The sequence below is a fragment of the Erythrolamprus reginae genome, chromosome 1 (assembly GCF_031021105.1).
Source record: "Erythrolamprus reginae isolate rEryReg1 chromosome 1, rEryReg1.hap1, whole genome shotgun sequence".
NCBI lineage: Eukaryota > Metazoa > Chordata > Lepidosauria > Squamata > Dipsadidae > Erythrolamprus > Erythrolamprus reginae.
This window is the reverse complement of record NC_091950.1, coordinates 284,744,705-284,766,305: the sequence shown is the minus strand read 5'-3', so window position 1 is coordinate 284,766,305 and position 21,601 is coordinate 284,744,705. Positions and strand designations below refer to the sequence as shown.

The 21,601-nt window shown below is 40.0% G+C and overlaps 1 protein-coding gene across 1 annotated transcript in view; it reads right to left on the bottom strand.

Moving 5' to 3' along the window:
* The window catches only part of NT5E (5'-nucleotidase ecto), a 42,364-nt gene extending 21,112 nt beyond the window's left edge, over positions 1–21,252 (bottom strand). Inside the window, exons 1-3 of the mRNA XM_070733156.1 lie at positions 20,809–21,252; positions 8,475–8,697; positions 2,426–2,614 (exon numbers count right to left, since the gene is read on the bottom strand). Coding sequence (XP_070589257.1) covers positions 2,426–2,614; positions 8,475–8,697; positions 20,809–21,192 — 796 coding nt within the window. The 5' untranslated portion in view covers positions 21,193–21,252. The remainder of the gene's footprint in view (positions 1–2,425; positions 2,615–8,474; positions 8,698–20,808) is intronic.
* Positions 21,253–21,601: the final 349 nt, after the last annotated feature.

Genomic DNA, 21,601 nt, shown 5'->3' with positions numbered 1-21,601 from the left:
GGACTTACAAAGACTTTTTGGATATTTCACAGTTAAGTACATTTTGTGGACTCTTCAAGGGGGTGGCTATGACGCTTTCACAGCTACCTTTATCTGCTCTGTGTTGTTTTTGCTTTTAGCAACCATTCCAGGCTTGTGGTTTGTAGGAGAGCACTTTGGCTGTTTAAAGTGCGTGCGTACAATACTTTTGTTTTGATAAACTGACTTTTTGTTTACTTTACAACACCGTGTGTGTTTGAATTTACCTTTCTGACTTAATTGGGGCTTGTAACATGAAGCCCGGCATAACAGTTAGTTAGTTAGAATTAAACTGCTGTCAAGGGTCAGCTGGCTATAGGGAAGCCCTTAAAAGCAGCTTCCCTGCAGCGTGCCGGCATTCTGTATTGCTTTCTGCTATAGACAAATAAAAGGTGCTGAACTGTTCCTATGTGTCGCCTCTTCAGTCCCATGCAATCTAACAGTCTTTTACATATGACCAGAACTTCCCTCACTTCCATCATTACCGGTAAGTGAGTTGTGCCTAACTTTATAACTTTTTCCCCATGTCATTAAAGAGATTGTGCAGTTGTTAAACAACTTGTCAGATGCCTCCTAGGAAGCTCACAAACAATAATCACATGACCCCAAGGAGATTGCAACAATATATGCTGGTTAATAACATCTGGACTTTGATCATGTTGCCACAGCGATGCTGCAACAATGTGTAGGGCGTGTTCATAAATCACATTTTTGAGCACCATTACAATAACTGTGAATGGTCATAAAACAAATGGTCACAAGTCAAAGACTATTTGTAAGCCATTGTCCTTCGGAACCCTTAAACATTTCAGATGCAGGAAAGTTTGTTACACTTGCTCAGCATAACTATTAGAGGGTATAAAGTTGGGGCAAAGAAAAAAAACAGAAGAGAAAATTGACAAATATGTTCTAGAGCAAAGGTAAGACACATATACAAGAAAAAAATACTAAGGAAAAAAAGAAAAATGGTTCACTTAAACAAGGAATATTAGACCAAGTTTCAGCATTTTGATATCCTTCAACAAACTAAAACTAATGAAATTCCTGAGACCATATTGAAGCTTCGTTGCGTAACAAACTGAAAAGCAAATTATACATCAAGCTGAATTTATAAAATATGTCATTATTGGTCTCATGACTTTTCTTTTTACACTACTCAAATCAATGGGAAGGAGGGATTAATACCATATTTATTAGTGACGCTCATCCAAAGAGGACCTTGACATCTAATGGGTTGTGGGCTGTACGTAATGTGTCCGCAGATAGCTGGTAATGCCTATATGGGCACAAAATGTTCTGCCACATGTTGCTAGACATATGTGGCCACTATTGTCGCAGCCTTTGCAGCTCTGGCTTTGCGGAGTACTTGCTTCTCTTCTGCTATGAATGTTCTTCTGGCCTCAGATGGTCTGGCAGTCTTGGTGGATCAGCATGCGGCATGTTGGTCGATCTTGTGCCAGGAGGTGGTGTTGATATTGAGGGAGACTTTCAACATGTCTTTGCATCATTTCATTTGTCCCCCATGCGATCACTTTCCTTCAGACAGCTCACAATAGAGGAGCTGTTTAAGGATGCAATGGCCATCCTAGCCACATGGCCTGCCCAGCGTGTCTGGGCTTTCATCAGCAAGGTGGGAATTGATGGCAGGCCTGCTCTGGAGAGGACCTCAGTGTCAGGCACCTTATCCTGCCACTGGATACTCAGAATTCTATGGAGGCAGGTCATGTGAAAGTGGTTCAATTGCCTAGCACGTCTCCTGTATACAGTCCAAGTCTCAATGACCTATAATAGGGTAGTTAGCATTACTGCTCGGTAGACTTTGAGCTTTGTAGGCTTATTCCACGTTGGTCATTAGTCTGCCAAATGCAGAGCTTGCCTTGGCAATTCCATTTACTGTGATGGTGGGCTCTTGGTATTTGGCTTTCAGAGCTGGCTGATACATCACTTCGGTCTTCTTTATGTTGAGAAGAGACCAAAGCTCTCGCATGCTGCTGCAAAGTTATCTACACAACATTCAAGGCACAGTCATCAGCAAAGAGGAAGTCATGTAGCACAGTCTCCTTTATCTTGGTGACAGTCTAGAGTCTTTGCAGGTTGAACAGTTTCCCATTGGTCCCGTATCTCAGGCCAACTCCCAAGGAACTGTTCTGGAAGGCATCTGACAGCATGGCTGAAAACATTATGCTGAATAATGTTGGTGCCAACACTCACCCTTGCTTGACACCGTTTGTGATGGAAAAGGATTACAGTTGTCCAAACTATTCTATTTATGCAAGCGATATTTATACAAATGATATAATTACATTCTGACTTCCTTAGATGAATCAGTGTGTGAGAATTACAATAGTTGGCATTCTAATTGCAAGGTTATACAAAAATCACCTTTTTTTGTGAAGGAATAACATACCTGTATACAGAAATGTGTTTGTATGTCCCCCAACGACAACATCTACTCCTTTAACTTTCTGAGCAATGCGTCGGTCTTCCTTAAAACCAGAGTGACCAAGTGCAATGATTTTGTTGACACCCAGTGTAGTTAGTTTGTTTGCTTGGATCTGCAACTCTTCAACCTCATCTCGAAACTCGAAATATGGTCCTGAAAATCCAGAAGGGGAAATGCATATTGTTATTGCATTGTTCACTCAGAAAGCATGTTTTACCAATGAAAATCCCAATCCTATCAATAAAAATTTCATTTTAAAAAAAAGTTCTGTTCAAACAGCAGGAACAGTACTACAGGTGTACGTGGGATCAATTAATTGTTTGGTAAGGCTGTTGGTTTTAATCTTGCAAACCACATCACTTGCGTGAGATGGGCAGCTGTAAACTTAAATTTAAAAACGAAATAAGTGAAATCTAATGCTAGATATGAGATCTAATATTTGCATATTTTATCGGTGCGCATTCATTTATGATTGACCGGTTCGCAAAACAAAATGATGAACTGGAGAGTCTCACGGACTGACTTGGCAAGGGTCTTAAAAGGCAGGAGGGTATGTGCTCTCCTAAAAAAAAATGATTGGTATATTGTATATTAATGTCTTTGTATATTGCAGCTGTTTAGCTTAAGTTGAATTTTGTAAAAGCCGCCAGTCATGTATTTTCACATAAGGTTATTTAACATAACATTACCAATATTTAAATTATGTGGGAGAATGAGAAATACATTTCTCTCTGTGTATTAAGTACTAGCTTTAAATGAATCTGTAGTACATCGTATATACCTCCTTACTGGAGCTTACCGGTACTTAATTTTTAAGGTCAATTCAAGCTTCTCATTTTAAACCCAGAAGTATTACAATTATCTGTTGATTAATAGAAGGGGATACTAAAATAGGAAAAAGATATTGTTTATCAAGGCATTCCAAATAATGTATCCACACAGTTGGATTTTTTTAAATGTTACCTTAAACCAAGGGTCCCCAAACTTTTTACACAGGGGGCCAGTTTACTGTCCCTCAGACTGTTGGAGGGCCGGACTATAAAAAAAACCTATGAACAAATCCCTGTGCACACTGCACAAATCTTATTTGAAGTAAAAAACAAAATGGGAACAAATACAATATTTAAAATAAAGAAGTAATTAAATAATTAAGTAATAAAGTAATTTATACTTCTTTATTAACAAGTAAATTTAAACTTAAATCAACAAACTCCCTCCATTTCTCCTTCCTTCCTTCCTTCCCTCCCTCCTCTCCATTTCTCCTTCCCTCTCTCTTTTCTTCCTTCTCTTTCATTTTTTTCATTTTCCTCTCCCTCGTTTCCCCTCCATCATTTTCTAATTTTTCTCTTCTCTCTCTCTCTCTCACTTTCCATCTATCTCCCTTTGTCTCTTCCTCTCTATCTCTCCCTCTTTCTCTCTCTCTTTCTTTCTCTGTCCCTCTCTCTCTTTCTTTCTCTTACTCATTCTCTTTCTCTCTCCCTCTTTGTATCTCTCCCTCTTTCTCTCTCTCCCTCTCTCTCTATCTCGCTCCTATCCTCCCCGCCCCTTGCCTCTGTACCGCCTCCTCGCTCAGCAGCAGACTGCGTTGGGTTGACAGGAGATTCATGAGCTTATTATATCTATTGATAAAATCTCGTGGGCTGCCGTGGGCCGGATAAATTGCCTCAGCGGGCCGCATCTGGCCCCCGGGCCGTAGTTTGGGGACCGCTGCCTTAAACAAATATCAAATATCAATTTTTGTAAGTTTCCACTATAGAAAAAGTACATGTTGGATTATCCCATTAAGGTTAATCCATACTTATATCCGTACTTTGTATGGCATTGGCATGATAATATGTGAATCATGATGCCATCACACATTTTAAACTTGTGTCACAATGTCTGATACAAATATGTTAACTCATGTCTTTTGTGTTGTCCTAATGTCAGTAGTGGGTTCTAAATTCCATTGTACCAGTTCACACATGACATTTCTGTGCATGCACAGAAGTATCCCAAATGTTTGGGTGGAGCCTCCCACCACAACCACTACCGGGTTCACCAAACCATGTCGAAATGGGAACACCCCACCGCTGCCTCATTTGTCCCTCTTCCCAGATATTTTCCTTGTTCCACTAAACATGGAAGATTTATAAAGATATGAGATGCCTTGCAAAATTCTGTTTCAAATCTGCTCTAAAGAAGTTACCAGCAAATCCAGCAAAACAAATACACATTGCCTCCCACAGCATTATTCAGAAATATTATTTTTTAATTTTACTTTTTTTCCCCTGAGTATTGATGGCACTGGGAAATCTGAAGCATAATTATATTGTTGCAGGAAATGAGCGATCTCATTCCAAGGACAATTTTAGGGACATGATGTGTGATGTTGGGATTAGTGATAGGCAAACTGAACTCGCACAATTCGGGTCTGTACCGAATTTTGCAGTGTTTGGTATGCTGAACACGAACCCAAATTTTTTTGAAACTTCGGGCAAAGTTTGGGATCGTGCTCGGCGTTCGGAGCCTTGACGTAATCGGCAGGTTGCTAAGGACACCAAGGTGATCACTTCCTGGATTTCATGGAATCCAGGAAGTGATCACCTTGGTGTTCTTAGCAACCTGCCGGTATACGTGACGTCAAAGCTCCGCCCCCAGAATCTCTTGGTGGGATTCCCCTTTCAGGTTCAGGTTTGGGTTCAGTTCGGGTTTGGCCGAATTTTGCCTAAAGTTTGTCCGAACTTGCCGAACCCAAACACCGTTGGGTTCGCCCATCACTAGATGGGATCACCATATATGACCAGCACTTGTAGGGATAAAGAATGCTTCTCTGAGATGGGCTTTGTCCTGATTTATCACAGGTTAGAGAAAGAATTGCTTGACGAATTTTCCTCCATAATGTTGTATGTTCTTTTTAATGTCGTTCTGCTTTGTTCCAGTATCATTAATATGGCAAGGTAGAACATTTTGCTACATTTCCAATCGCACAACTGCAGTAGCAGAATTGGGCTGGACTCCGCTAGCACTCAGAGCCACGGTGGCGAACACATGTCACCATTCTACATTAGCAGCCCACCTCTGTAGGTAGTCCTCGACTTACAACCAACATTGATTCCAAAATTTCTGTTGTTAAGTGGGATATTTGTTAAGTGAGTTTTGCCCCATTTTATGACCTTACTTGCCACAGTTAGGTGAATCACTGCAATTGATAAGTTAGTTACCTGGTTGTTAAGTGAATCTGACTTCCCCATTGACTTTGCTTGTCAGAAGGTCACAAAATGTGATCTTATGACTTGAATTAGAGCAACGCTCATAAATATGGGTCAGTTGCCAAGCATCTGAATTTTGGTCACATGATCATGGACATGCTACAAAGGTCATAAGTGTGAAGTATGGTCATAAGTTACTTTTTTCAGTGCAGATGTAACTTTGAACTGTCACTAAATGAATTATTGCAAGTCGAGGACTATCTGTACAATGTTCACTTTCTCTGCTTCTTTAAATGCTACCTTCAATCTTTCAAAGCAAAGGAACTAGAAACAAGATTGAAAATGTTGCCTCTTATAATTTCCAGTACTACTGTGTTTCCTTGAAAATAAGCCCTCCTCCTGAAATTAAACCTTCCCCAAAAATAAGGCTTTCTCTGAAAATACCATTTCTTCTGGTTAAGGTTACGGAGACAGAGCTGGAAATCAGGTAACACGGGAAGAGGAGCCCCATCTTGCTCCATGCGCCCCAAAATAATAAGTCCTTCCCAAAAATAAGCTCAAGTGTTTATTTGGGGTTTAAAAAAAATATAAGACAGAGTTTTATTTTTGGGTAAACACGATATATTTATTTAATGCTATAGCTATCCCTACTCGAACAATTTATATTTGAAAAAATGTTCCAGCATTGGGAAAGCAATAGTTTCCAACCATTTATACTGATGATATTTGAACCAAGACCATTAAGTCAACTTTCTCAAAGCATTTCTTTTGAGTTGACAGTAAACACCCAGCTGGATGTTTTTAATCTGTAATCATAGACCATGTTGTACATTTGGGATTCTTTAAAATATCTTGGGCCCCTGAACAAAATGAGCTCATACTCTTTCTATTCTTTGAAAAAACAAGACAAAACGTATTTTATATCAACAAGTGAGTGAATCAGGAGATCCCATTCTATTCCCAAGAATTTTAGTTAGGGCCCTGGGAATTATTTGATTATATTAATTCTTAGCCAAGTAGTTAATATTTGTGAATATCCATATCAGATTAATGTGAGGGAAATTCCAGTAAATAAGAATTAAGATTTCACGTGCCAATCGGAAAGAAGTACTTACAGTACAGGAAGTAGAAGAAAAATATAGATTTTATGAGGATGATTGCTTGGAACAAGATATTTACTTATTCATTTACAAGATTTATATAGCTGCTCATCTTCTAACCAACTCTGAGTGTCTCTCAGAATGAAGTCTTGTGCAAAACTGAAAAGCTATTTCACTTGTAAAATAGGCTCCAGTCAAATTCTTTAACTTTTTTAAACTCTTTTTCATTCATTTCATTCATTCATTTATTTAGATTTGTATGCCGCCCCTCTCCGAAGACTCGGGGCGGCTCACAACAAGATAGAAACAAATCATAAATAATCAGAAAACTTTAAAATTTATATAAGATTTAAAAGAACCCCATATACTAACAGACGCACACACAAACATACCATACATAAATTAAACATGCCCGGGGGAGGTGTTTCAATTCCCCCATGCCTGACGGCAGAGGTGGGTTTTAAGGAGTTTACGGAAGGCAGGGAGAGTAGGGGCAGTTCTAATCTCTGGGGGGAGTCAGCTTTTCACTCCCAAATATCCTCATATTGGGTTTGTTGATCTTCAGAATTAGTGTTTGAGGAAGAAGCGTGAATCTTCTCCCTGTCATATTAATGATATTGAAACAAAGCAGACTAGAAGAAACAAAGCACTAGAAGATACCATAGATTTGTATAAGTGCATGACAATATCAATGTTTTTAATTTTTATATTTCTTTTCCTAATGATGGACAAACATCTTTCACTCTGTCCTACTTTGACTACTCTTAGCCTTTGATGAGCAATTATCAAAAGCATTTTGAAAATCCCAAATACACTATCAATGGGTTTGTTTGTTTGTTTGTTTATTAGATTTGTATGCCACCCCTCTCCGCAGACTTGGGGCAGCTCTATGTCCATGTATCTATCTGTTAAGTTCTCAATAAATTCTAAATGGTTGGTGAGTCAGTCTTCATGCTTGTGGAATCCAAGCTGATTTTCCTTTAGGAGGGCTTCTCTATACTGTATGTCCAATTTTTATTAGATTATTGCTCCTATCAGTTTGCCAGAATAGACATTAGGGTGACAATATTCTCCTGAATATTTACAAAATTATGATTTTTTTTCTTATAATACTTATAGCATCATCATATTATTTTTACTTTTAATGTTAATACAATCTCTTATATGCCCAGCTGAACTCAGGGGAAAGTTGGTATCAAATATGAAAATAAGTGTGGATTGTGCTGAAGAATCTTAGAATAACAATGACTAAAATGATGAAACCTGTGATTTCTAAATATATAAAAATGTATTTGAGAAAGGGTCAAATTGAAAATATTCTGACAATTATGGTTCATCTCTTCTGGTCTTCAGACTATCTCTTTCCTTCAACAATTTTCCATTCCTCTAGAGTCTAGATGAGCTTTTCCTAAAATTGCTTCACTTCATCCTAACATAGGGCCAATATCCTCTTCCAATCTGCAACAAATCACTAATTCATGTTATAGTCACATAAAAGAGAGCAGAAACTGTATCAGATTTATATTCTAATAAAACTCGGCATCTAGTTGGCAGTTAACTTTTTTCTGTTACAACTGTGATAGACAATACAATCCCAATTTCATGCTGGAAAAGAAATAAAATACGTCTGGTTGATGCAATTACTAGTACATTTAGTTATATAATTATTGTATCTAGGTAATTTTATATATAAGCAATATATAAGCATGAAAAAATGTGTACCTGGATTTGAAAGAACAGGTGTCTCCTTTGTAGTATAGCCAATAATTCCCACTTTTTCTGAACCAACATTTATTATTTTATAAGGAAGGATATACCCTGAGATATTACTTGCTACTGGCCCTTTTGGTTTAATATTTGCACTCAGTATAGGAAAATTTACATGTTTCAGAAGGGGATCCAATAATCCTTCCAAACCATTATCAAATTCATGATTTCCTAGAGCCTACAGAGAATAATATCAAAAAAGAAACAGAAAATACAATTAATTAGAATTAATAATTATGACATACTGTATAAATATATATCAATCACATTACTTTCTTTCAGATAAACAATGTTATACCATTTGCAAAAGAGGAAGAAATTGTAAGCATGGAAGAAACAAATGTATATTTTGGAAATGTATAAATCAGCTTTATCATATCATCAAAAAGTTAAATCCAAATTTTATCTCTAAAAAGACTTTCTTGTCTATTTCAATGAATACCAAAAAGCCCACACAATTTTCTATTTTTCTAATTCTAAAAATTACAACTGCAAAATTATGTGCTTATATGAATTATACTCTTCATGTAAAACCAAGGAGTAACTACATTTATTAACCAAAGTGAGTTTTCAAAATCTTTAATGATTTAGCATTAAAGATTCTGGTTCTTTCTGTCTTCTTTTCCTTTAACCAACTTACTGATTCTATTAAAATAATATAAAAGTAATAGGCATATTCCTGGAGCCCTCTCACTATTGATATTTAAATGAAAACTTCTAACAATTCAGAATATAAGAGAATATTAGGAAAATTATATTATCATTAATTCTTGATTTTCCCTATTTCAAAAATCAAATATGCAAAAATAGCATTTAAATTGTTCCAGTTTAGATAACGTTTAATGTTTTAATGTTTTAGTTAATGTTTTATTGTCCAGTTTAGTTAATGTTTTGAGGTCCCTCTTTATCAATTTTCTATTAGCTGAATATGCTCTTGTTCAAAGGTCATTACTATATTTCATAACTGGGCCATAAATGGAATACAGTGTTCCCTCGATTTCCGCGGGGGATGCGTTCCGAGACTGCCCGCGAAAGTCGAATTTCCGCGAAGTAGAGATGCGGAAGTAAATACACCATTTTTGGCTATGGACAGTATCACAAGCCTCCCCTTAACACTTTAAACCCCTAAATTACCATTTCCCATTCCCTTAACAACCATTTACTCACCATTATTACTGATACTCACCATGGAATAAGACACTTAGTGATCCTGATATTTATAAACATAATTATTTATTAACAATAATTATTTTTTTTGTTATTTATTTGCAAAAATTATTAGTTTGGCGATGACATATTACGTCATTGGGTGGGAAAAATCGTGGTATAGGAAAACAACCGCGAAGTATTTTTTAATTAATATTTTTTGAAAAACCGTGGTATAGGCTATTCGCGAAGTTCGAACCCGCGAAAATCGAGGGAACACTGTATTACATTTTAATATTCTATTTCTACTTCAAATCAATTGCTTGGGAATTTTTCAAACCAGGAATCGAAGACTGTAAAGCAACTACAGTGTTCCCTCGATTTCCACCGGGGTTGCGTTCCGAGACCGCCCGCGAAAGTTGAATTTCCGCGAAGTAGAGATGCGGAAGTAAATACACCATTTTTGGTTATGGACAGTATACCAAGCCATCCCTTAACACTTTAAACTCCTAAATTACCATTTCCCATTCCCTTAACAACCTTTTACTCACCATTATTACTGGTACTCACCATTGAATAAGACACTTAGTGATCCTGATATTTATAAGCATAATTATTTATTAACAATAATTATTTATTTTGTTATTTATTTGCAAAAATTATTAGTTTGGTGATGACATATGACATCATTGGGTGGGAAAAACCGTGGTATAGGAAAAAAACCGCGAAGTATTTTTTAATTAATATTTTTTGAAAAACCGTGGTATAGGCTATCCGCGAAGTTCGAACCCGCGAAAATCAAGGGAACACTGTATTCCAAAATGGCTAGGATTTACCCTTTTAAAAAAAATATATATATCTATAGTTTTTTATTAAATTTATATACATTTTAAAAGACAGTACATAATGTATGATATCCGATCATTTCTATAATAATATAATCTGATACAGTACATCTGGGTTAGAATAACAAATAGAAAAGATAAGACACATAGGCAAATCCATTAACCACCCTCCCCTTGCTCTCTTTCTTGACAGCTTATCCTTTTATCTTTTGAATTATTTTATGGTGCTTAGTATCAATGGTTAATATTCAGTTTTATGTAAAGCCTATCTTTCCACCTATCTTCATATTAACTCCGGAGAGGGGCGGCATACAAATCCAATAAATAAATTATAATTACCTTATAATTCTATACCTGTTTAACATATTTAATTCCCTTTTATACAGCTTTCTTTTGTTTCTTTTTTTCTAGCCATTCATAAAATATATTCCATAAATCATAGTAATTTGATTCCTCCCTATCATTTAGTTCCTTCATTTTGTCTAATTATGCACATTAAATTTTTTTTTTTAAAAAATGGTTCTTTCTGTTGGCATTTCTTCTTGCTTCCAGTTTGGGGTGATGCAAATTATGATAGCTGTTATGATATGTTGTAAAAGGTAGTAGCATTCCTTTCTCATTGTTTGCTCAATTATGCCTAATAAAAAGATTTCTGGTTTCATTTTGAGTTCTTGTATGGTAATTTCTTTTATCCATATCTGAATTTTGTTCCAATTTCTTTTTATTTGGGGGCATGTCCACCACATATGAAAAAAAGTTCCGTTATTATGTCCACATTTCCAACTGTTATATCTGAAAGGGACCAGGCTGAAGAAAAATACTATGATGAGTTTTCCTCAAATTCTAGTCCAATCATCAAAGCTCATGATTTTAAATTGGATATTTTTTATTTGCTCCTTATGACTGCAAGGAGAATTTTAGAAAAGGCAACATTGATTGGCCAGCTGTTCAACCATAAATAATTATTTAAAAAATGGTTTAACAATCCTTGTCATGCAAACCCACACGAGTATTTTATCCTCCCCACTTTGAGCCAGGTAAGGATAATATTTGGAAATACTGTACATTGATTACTATATTTTTTGGATAATAACACACATGCCCCTCCCTAAAAGTGGGTGAAAATTCTGATGTATCTTATAGATAGAATACGGGCCTGTTTTTAGCTGCCTGAACCCTCTACGCATCGTGTTTTTGCCCTCCCTGGCCCCTGAAGTACCCTACAGTGCTCTACATATCTAATTTTTGCCAAAAACATGCCCATTTTTGGGCTCCCAACCCCTCCGCATGTTGTGTTTTTGCTCTCTCTGGCCCCCAGGGGCATTCTGCAGCCAAAAAGGGGTGACTTTTTTTGGCAAAAATGGGTCCAATCTTTTCAAAAAAAATGGACACGTGGAGCACTGCAGAGTGTTTCTGGTGGCTGGAGAGAGTGAAAATGCGATGCATGGAGGGGAAAAAGTACTTTTTTTCTTGCTTTTCTCCTGTCAATCTAGGTGTGCCTTTTGGTCCTCTGTGTCTTATAGTCCAAAAAATGTGGTCATTAGATATTATATGCAAAGGCCTTCTCCCTGCTGGCTCCTACCCTCTGGAACATCATCCCTCTAGAAATTAGACTGGCCCCCACTCTAACCCTCTTCTGGAAGGTCCTGAAGACGAATTTCTGCCAGCAGCCCTGGATAATAACCCAGAGCAAGACAGAGCACATTAAATCAGTGTTTCCCAACCTTGGCAACTTGAAGATATCTGGACTTCAACTCCCAGAATTCCCCAGCCAGCATTTGCTGGCTGAGGAATTCTGGGGGTTGAAGTCCAGATATCTTCAAGTTGCCAAGATTGGGAAACACTGCATTAAATAGCTGGTATGAATGTATGTTGTCACTAGACTGGGTTTTTAAAAAAATAATAATTTCATTGTCATATTTTATTATTTTTATTGCTTTTATATTATGTTTTTATGTCCTGTAGCTCGCTTTGAATTGCCATGTGTGAGAAGGCAGCAATATAAATTTTATAAATAAAAAAACTGAACAGTTTTCTGTATAGGTACTCCTCGACTTAGAGTTGATTTAGTGACCGTTCAAAATTATAACATCCCTGAAAAAAACATTTTTCACTTATGACCGTTGCAAAATCCACCTGGTCATATGATCAAAATTCAGATGCTTGGCAACTGGCTCATATTGATGACAGTTGCAGCATCCTGAAGTCATGTGATCAGCTTTTACGACCTTCTGACAAGCAGAAGCCAGATTCTCTTAACAATAGGGTGCAGAGATTCACTTCACAGCTGTGGCAAGAAAGGTCATAAAACGGGGGGAAATTCACTTAACAAATGTCTCACTTAGCAACAGAAAATTTTGGCTCAGTTGCGGTTGCAAGTCGAGGACCACCTGTAATATCCCAGAATGCAAGCTGTTCTATAAATCTAACCGTTCTATAAATCAACTCACTGTAAAAGAGACAATTGGAACATGGGTGCATAAGCCAAGCAGTGTAGACAACAATTTCCATTATCAGCTAAAGCAGCATTTGTTACATAGAATAGAATAGAATAGAATTCTTTATTGGCCAAGTGTGATTGGACACACAAGAAATTTGTCTTGGTGCATATGCTCTCAGTGTACATAAAAGAAAAAATACATTTGTCAAGAATCATGAGCTACAACACTTAATGATTGTCATAGGGGTCACATAAGCAATCAAGAAACAATCAATATAGGCCTAAGTGGGAGGAAAAGGATGATAGGAATGATGAGAAAAAAACTAGTAGAAATAGAAGTGCAGACTTCGTAAAAAGTATGTCAATGTTGAAGGAATTATTTGTTTAGTAGGGTTATGGCGTTTGGGGGGAAAAAACTGTTCTTGTGTCTAGTTGTCTTGGTGTGTAGTGCTCTGTAGCGACGTTTTGAGGGTAGGAGTTGAAACAATTTATGTCCAGGATGTGATGGGTCAGCAAGTATTTTCCTCGCCCTCTTTTTGACTCGTGCAGTATACAGGTCCTCAATGGAAGGCAGGTTGGCAGCAATTGCTTTTTCTGCAGTTCTGATTATCCTCTGAAATCTGTGTCGGTCTTGTTCAGTTGCAGAACCAAACCAGACATTTATAGAGATGCAGATGACCGACTCAATGATTCCTCTGTAGAACTGTATCAGCAGCTGTTGTTGGTGTGTCCGGGATCGAGGTTGTGCAGTTAGGTGGCTGTGGTTTCTTTTCAAACCTGCAGTGGAACACATTCAGGTCATCTGCCAGTTGCTGATTTCCTTCAGCCTGGGCAGGTGGTTTGCTGTAACCGGTGATGTTTTTGAGAGTTTTCCACATGTTTGCTGGTTCATTGGTTGAGAATTGATTCTTTAGCTTTTCAGAGCAGTTCCTTTTTGCTGCTCCGACCTCCCTTGTTAATATATTTCTGGCCTGATTGTACAGCATTCTATCACCTTTTCTGTAGGCTTCCTCTTTGGATTGACGTAACTGCTTGAGTTTGGCTGTGAACCAAGGTTTATTGTTATTGTATATTTGCAAGTTCCTGCTTAGTACACATAGGTCTTCGCAGAAGCTGACATATGATGTTACAGTATCTTTGAGTTCACCTAGGTCTGCATATTGATATTGGCAGACTACCCATTCTTTATCCTTGTCTTGCTGCAGCAAATCACCATAGCAACAAATGGTGTATCACAACTTCTCCTTGCCTTGTAGCCTTTCCAAAGAGCAAGGTTGGTGCCAGCATTCGGCTCTACATCAGTAGTGGGTTTTAAAACACTTTACTACCAGTTCATGGTAGTAGTAGTAGATCCTTGGAACAAACTTCCAGCAGACATGGTTGGTAAATCCACAGTAACTGAATTTAAACATGCCTGGGATAAACATATATCCATCCTAAGATAAAATACAGGAAATAGTATAAGGGCAGACTAGATGGACCATGAGGTCTTTTTCTGCCGTCAGTCTTCTATGTTCCTATGTTTCATGCATGTGCATGCAGAAGTGTCCCAGGTGGGTGGGTGGAGCCTCCCGCCACTGGCACTACCAGGGCGTAATCCACCACCGCCCTACATGTGTCAAGATTCCAGGTAGCATCCAAGCTAAATCAGCGTCCAAGTCAAAGTACGGCTCAAAGTTCCAATGTATTGCTGGAGCCATCCTGGCACCTACACTGGGAAATCGGAATCTGTGATTCCCACCCAGCTGAAAGTCCACAACCCTTGTCCTCCACCCACAAACTAGTCACGTTGCTCACTCAGATTGTGCCAGCATGGCAAGTCCTCCTTCCACTTCTGCCCAGGTGGGTGGGCATAGGATGGCCTTGAACCACTCGAAAGAGTGCTTTGTGGCTGCATCTGTTCCCACATGAAAATCACCCCTCCTAAGTTCCCATCAACATCAGGCCTTCTATAGATAGTGTGAAAAGACATTAATTTATCACCAACTTCTGCACCAGTTTGACAACGTGGCTTGGGGCCAGGTTATTTGAGGGACTCTCCCAATTTCATCTACTCCACCCCACCAGACTAGGAAGGCAGGGCATGTTGCAGGTCCTCTCTATGAAGGAAGCATGGGGCCTAGGAAAAGGGAAACGGCTGTGGCACATCTCTCTTTTTGGAACCTCCCTCTCCCAGAGATAAATATGGTCCCTGTCTTGTTTCTTTTCCACAAAGCTTTGGACACACGGTTTTTCTCAACAGCTTGAAATCCTCCTTCAAGGCCACATCCTGCTTTGCTGCCAAGGGATGGAGGAGGGGATTTAAATTATGGAATTTTAACTGTGCTTAATGTCGTAAGCCACCTGGAGTCACTGTGTATGAGGTGGGTGGTTATATAGGTTTAATAAATAATAATAAGGTTGGACTTGGGTGAGGCTAATTTATTTATTTTTATTTATTTATTCGATTTTTATGCCGCCCTTCTCCTTAGACTCAGGGCGGCTTACAACATGTTAGCAATAGCACTTTTTTAACAGAGCTAGGCTATTGCCCCCACAATCCGGGTCCTCATTTTACCCACCTCGGAAGGATGGAAGGCTGAGTCAACCTTGAGCCGGTGATGAGATTTGAACCGCTGACCTTCAGATCTACAAGTCAGCTTCAGTGGCCTGCAGTACAGCACTCTACCTACTGCGCCACCCCGGCTCATTGGGGCCACATGCAGTACAAATAAAATCTGGATTATCTTTGGAGGGAGAACATAAGCACAATGTTCTTGAATCCTCATGGCTACTTATACATCAGCCAAGTTTTTCAAAGTGGTAATAGGAGACGTTTCCTTATGTACTTCCTTTTTTATTGACCCAGCTTTGAGAAAAAACTGTATTAGATTCAAAGGAATGCAGTGGTACATCTACTTAAGAACGTTTCTAGATAAGAACCGGGTGTTCAAAAAAGTTTTGCCTCTACTTATGAACCATTTTCTACTTAAGAAGACGAGCCCGGAAAATTTGAGAGAGGCACGAAGGGCCGGCCAGTTTCCTGCCATTCCCCCTTTAATCCCAGCCATCTGGGCTGCCAGAGGAGCCTTTGGGTGGCGCTTAAGGAAGCTTTGTCAGTCCAGAGCGAACGAAGCATTTTCCTTTCTCTGGGCACTTGGACAGGGAATAAACCTCAGCCAGCGCTCAGAGAAAAGAAACACTCCCTTTGCTTTGGGCAGCCGAGGAGTCACCACAATGAAGGAAAGGCGCCGGCTACAAGTGAGAGGAGAGCCCTTCAGCATGGGAAGGAAAAGGAAGCAGGTAGCAGCAGCCAGTGAATGGGTGGCAGTGCATGGGAGGCAGTCTTGCGCGGGGTGTATTGGTGGCGCTTGCTCCTCCTCGTCGCCTCAGAGTCCCTCTTTTTTTTTAAGCCTTAAAGTTTTGGATTTTTTTGATTCCCTTCACCTCACCTTCTTCCTTCGGCAGCGACTCTCCTCCTCTTCTTCCTCCTCCTCCTCCCACCCAAACTCTGAGCTTTTATTTCTTTCCTAATGGGTTTGCACGCATTATTTGCTTTTACATTGATTCCTATGGGAAAAATTGCTTCTACTTAAGAACGTTTCTACTTAAGAACCTGGTCACGGAACGAATTAAGTTCTTAAGTAGAGGTACCACTGTATATTGAAAACGTAAAGATAAAGTCATAGAATATATCCTCCTTTTTCCACAGAGCAAGATCTCTTTTTTTTTCTGAATTCACAAAAGATGAAAATTAGGATTCATCAGTTGGGCCACCCTCTGAATTCATAAAACATGTATGCAGCTTTATATAAAACTCCCACATGCAGTGTTAAGAGTTACGAAGCTAACAAGGTAGATGACAAAAAGACCTGCAGCTTTGGAAGGGACCTTGGAGGTCATCTAGTCCAACCCCGTGTTCAGGCAAGAAACCCTATATCATTTCAGGCAAATGGTCATACTGAGGTTGGAAATATTAATTTCCAATATTGACTGGAAAAGAACACAATTCTTCCATTTGCATCTTCCATTATTATTATTATTATTATTATTATTATTATTATTATTATTATTATTATTATTATTAATTAGATTTGTATGCCGCCCCTCTCCGAAGACTCGGGGTGGCTCACAACAATAATAAAAACAATATAGTAGTAGGACAAATCTAATATTAAAAAAAATATAAAACCCTATCATTATTTTTTTTTTTTTAAACCAAACAGCACATTCATACCAAATACGAAAATCTCTACAGTCCAATTCCTTGCCTGAATTACTAATAAGAGCCGCCTGAGATGGAAAGAGGGAAGTGGAGAGAAGATGGATACAGATGAAATAATAGCAAACCTGGAACGTGATCTAGTTTATTGTATTTGAAAAATGATACATGTATGTCAAGCTGTATTGAAAGTATATGAAGTTGTAAGTTAAATGTGGAGAAAAATGAAAAAAAACTTTGGCAAACCCCCCAAACATTTCTGTCCTTTGCAGTGAGCTTTCTTGTAAAAACAAATTTGTGGAGGATGAAAGGGGAAATCAGCGAATATAAACCAGATTTAAATCACATTTAAACCATATGCCCGACTTGGCATACCTTGAATCGCTTTTCAGCTGTACTTCTTTTTTATGACCCAGCTTTGAGAAACAAACTGTATTTGGCTCAAAGGAATATTGAAAAAGTCAAGATAAAGTCATATAATGTCTCCTCTTTTTTCAACAGAGAAGATCTCTTTTTTACTGAATTCACAAAATATGAAAATTAGGATTTATTTTTTTAAACGATAATACTTGAAAATGCTATCAGAAGGCAGGACAAGAAGCAATGGATGGAAACCAATCCAGGAAAGAAGCAACCTAGAACTAAGGAGAAATTTTCTGGCAGTTAGAACAATTCATCAGTGGAACAACTTGAAACCAGAAGTTGTGGGTACTCCAACACTGAAAGTTTTTAAGAAGAGATTGCACACGCATTTGTCTGAAATGGGCAGGGGGTTGGATTTGAAGACCTCCAAGGTTCCTGCTTTTTTGTTAAACTGAGGTTGGCATTGACATATTTAACTATCCCTAAAACCAAAACCACTACTTGATCTCTCTCTTCATTAGAACCATGCATTTCCTCTTCAATTTTTAAGTACAGTGGTACCTCGAGATACGAGTTTAATTCGTTCCGGACCTGGGCTCTTAAGTCGAGCAGCTCTTATCTCGAACGACTTTTCCCCATAGGAATTAATGTAAATAATTTTAATTGGTTCCAGCCCTCAAAAAACTCACAAAGTTAGTCTAAATTATGCAGAAAGACATGTTTTTAATGAAGAAATGTACATGTACATATAAATGAATAATGAAGTTTCTTTCACTTAACTTGTAAACTTTCTTAAATTTTTAAATTTACATATGTTCAACTTCTCTGCCACCCAATCCTGTAGGACAGAGGTCCCCAACCCTTTTTGCACCAGGGACCGGCTTTAAGCGATCAAGAGAGGAATGGGTGAATGAATGGACGGAGGGTGGGAAGGAAGGAAGGAAAGAGGGAAGGGACAGGAACAGAGGAAGGAAGCAAGGAAACTTATGAAAGGGGAGAGTAAGAGAGGAATGAGTGAAGGGAGGGAGGGAGGGAAGAAGGTGGGAAGGAGAAAGAAAAGAAGAAATAGAGGAAGGGAAGGTAAAAGAGAGAAAGAAAAAGAGCAAGAAAGAAAGAAAGAAAGAAAGAAAGGGGGAAGGGACAGGAACAGAGGAAGGAAGCAAGGAAACTTATGAAAGGGGAGAGTAAGAGAGGAATGAGTGAAGGGAGGGAGGGAGGGAAGAAGGTGGGAAGGAGAAAGAAAAGAAGAAATAGAGGAAGGGAAGGTAAAAGAGAGAAAGAAAAAGAGCAAGAAAGAAAGAAAGAAAGAAAGAAAGGGGGAAGGGACAGGAACAGAGGAAGGAAGCAAGGAAACTTATGAAAGGGGAGAGTAAGAGAGGAATGAGTGAAGGGAGGGAGGGAGGGAAGAAGGTGGGAAGGAGAAAGAAAAGAAGAAATAGAGGAAGGGAAGGTAAAAGAGAGAAAGAAAAAGAGCAAGAAAGAAAGCTGCAAGCACCCCCCCCCCCCCGAGCCCCCCAGGCCGGCTGCAACCTTTTAAAACACGCGCGCCGCTTCGCAGCTGTCTCCTGAAGCCGAACGCGGAAGTTAGCGTTTGGCTTCAGGAGACAGCTCCTTGGCGCTTGTATCTCGAATTTGGGCTTGTAAGTAGAACAAAAATATCTCTCCCCTCCCAGCTCTTATCTCGAGTTGCTCTTAAGTAGAGCAGCTCTTATGTCGGGGTTCCACTGTACTGTAATTGGATAACAATTTACTGTAGTTCTTTTTTATCAACATGTCCCATTTCATAGTAGCTCTTGCTCACTCTCATACTTAAAACAAAAACCATTTCCCTAATAACCAAATTCAGGGACAACCTGATAATGGAAGGCTATGAAGGTTCCTTCCTTCCTTCTTCTTTTATCTCTCTCTCCCTCGCCCATACATAAATATTACATTTATGTGCCGCCCAGCTCACAATCAAGCAACTCTGGGTTGTATCAGGATCCACCCTACCAGCGGATGCTGATACAGCTAACAAAAGCAAAGGCTACAATCCTACAGAAGCTGCAGGGTCTGTTGAGGACAAGCTGGAACGTTTATCCTCAACGGAAGTCACCTTTCAGGCCTGTCCTGCAGAGTCAACAAACTGCATCCTGAATTCTGCCATCACCGGACTTTGTTTGCGAAGCCTGTTCCAAGCTTGATACATTTGGTCCTGGAGTAAGGAACAGGAAGGAGGAGGAGGAGATGAAGAAGAAGGAAAAGGAGAAGGGGGAGAAGGAGGAAAAGAAGGAGAAGGAGAAAGGAGGAGGAGAGGAGAAGGAGGAGGAGAAGGAGAAGGAGGAGGAGAGGAAGAGGAGAAGGAAAAGGGGGGAAAGGAGAAGGGGGAGGAGGAGGAGAAAGAAAAGGAGAAGGGGCAAAAGAGAAGAAGAAGGAGAAAGGAGAGGAGGAGAAGGAAAAGGATAAAGGGGAGGAGAAGGAGAAGGAAAAGGAGAAGGGGAGAAGGAAAAGGGGGAAGGAGGAGAGGAGAAGGAGGAGGAGAAGGGGAGAAGGAAAGGGGAGAAGGAAGAGAAAGAAAAGGAGAAGGGGCAAAAGAGAAGAAGAAGGAGAAAGGAGAGGAGGAGAAGGAAAAGGAGAAAGGGGAGGAGAAGGAGAAGGAAAAGGAGAAGGGGAGAAGGAAAGGGGAGAAGGAGGAGGGGAGAAGGAGGAGGAGAAGGAAAAGGGGAAGGGGAAGAGGAGGAAGAGGAGGAGGAGGAGGAGAAGGGGGAAAGGAGAAGGGGAGGAGGAGGAGAAAGAAAAGGAGAAGGGGCAAAAGAGAAGAAGAAGGAGAAAGGAGAGGAGGAGAAGGAAAAGGAGAAAGGGGAGGAGAAGGAAAAGGAAAAGGAGAAGGGGAGAAGGAAAAGGGGGAAGGAGGAGAGGAGAAGGAGGAGGAGAAGGAAAAGGAGAAGGGGAGGAAGAGGAGGAGAAGGAAAAGGGGGGAAAGGAGAAAGGGGAGGAGGAGGAGAAAGAAAAGGAGAAGGGACGAAAGAGAAGAAGAAGGAGAAAGGAGAGGAGGAGAAGGAAAAGGATAAAGGGGAGGAGGAGGAAAAGGAGGAGGAGGAAGAAGAAGAAGAAGAAGAAGAAGAAGAAGAAGAAGAAGTAGAAGAAGAAGAAGAAGAAGAAGAAGAAGAAGAAGAAGAAGAAGAAGAAGAAGAAGAAGAAGAAGAAGAAATAGTAGTAGTACTAGTACTTCTTTTCACCTTCGCACCGTCCTCACTTGTCCCGCTCGCTCGCTCTGTCCCTTTCGCCCATCCCGTCCCGCGCCAGCCAGCTCACCATCGCGTCGTAGCGCAGGCGGTTCATGAACTGCACCACTTCGCGCCCTTTGTAGTAGCTGAACCAGATGGTGCCCTGGTACTGATCGCCGGCGTCCAGGAGCAACACGTGAGGGTGCGTGGCGCGGATCTCCTGGACCTTGGTGGCCCGGCGCGCGACGCCCCCGTAGCACTCCTGCGTGGCGCATTTGCCCGAGTCTCGGCTGGTTTCCTCTACGCGGGCGTGGACGTCGTTGGTATGCAGAATGGTGAGCTCGAAAGAGCCGGCGGCGACCGAGAGCGCGCCGCAAAACCAGACGGCTCCGACGAGGAGCCGCCGCCAGGTCGCCGAAGGGGCGCCTCCGGGGCAACGCTGAGCTCCGCGCCCTGGCCTCGGGGTCCGCATAGTGGCAACTCGCGTGCCGGTCCTCCTCCCTCGCCGGCGCCGCCAACCTCTTTTAGGCACAAGGGCGAGGGGGAAGGAAGGGGAGGAGGAGTTTCACCGGCGTCCCAACGCTGCGAGCGCAGACTGGTATCAGACTGGTATCTCCTTTATTCGTCTTCCTTCCTCGTTCTTGCCCCAACTTTACTATGGGGTGACTCTTATTTATTTTATTTTATGTTATTTGTTTATTTTATTTGTCATACAAATATAGTATTGCATTGTGGTATGTTTAACATAATATGAGTATAAAGTAGAGATAGAAAAGATAAAAAGACATTAGGACAGGAACGGTAGGTACAAAGGTGCACTGATGCACGCCCCTTACAGACCTCTTAGAAAAGGGGAGAGGTCTATTGTAGATTGTAGATAA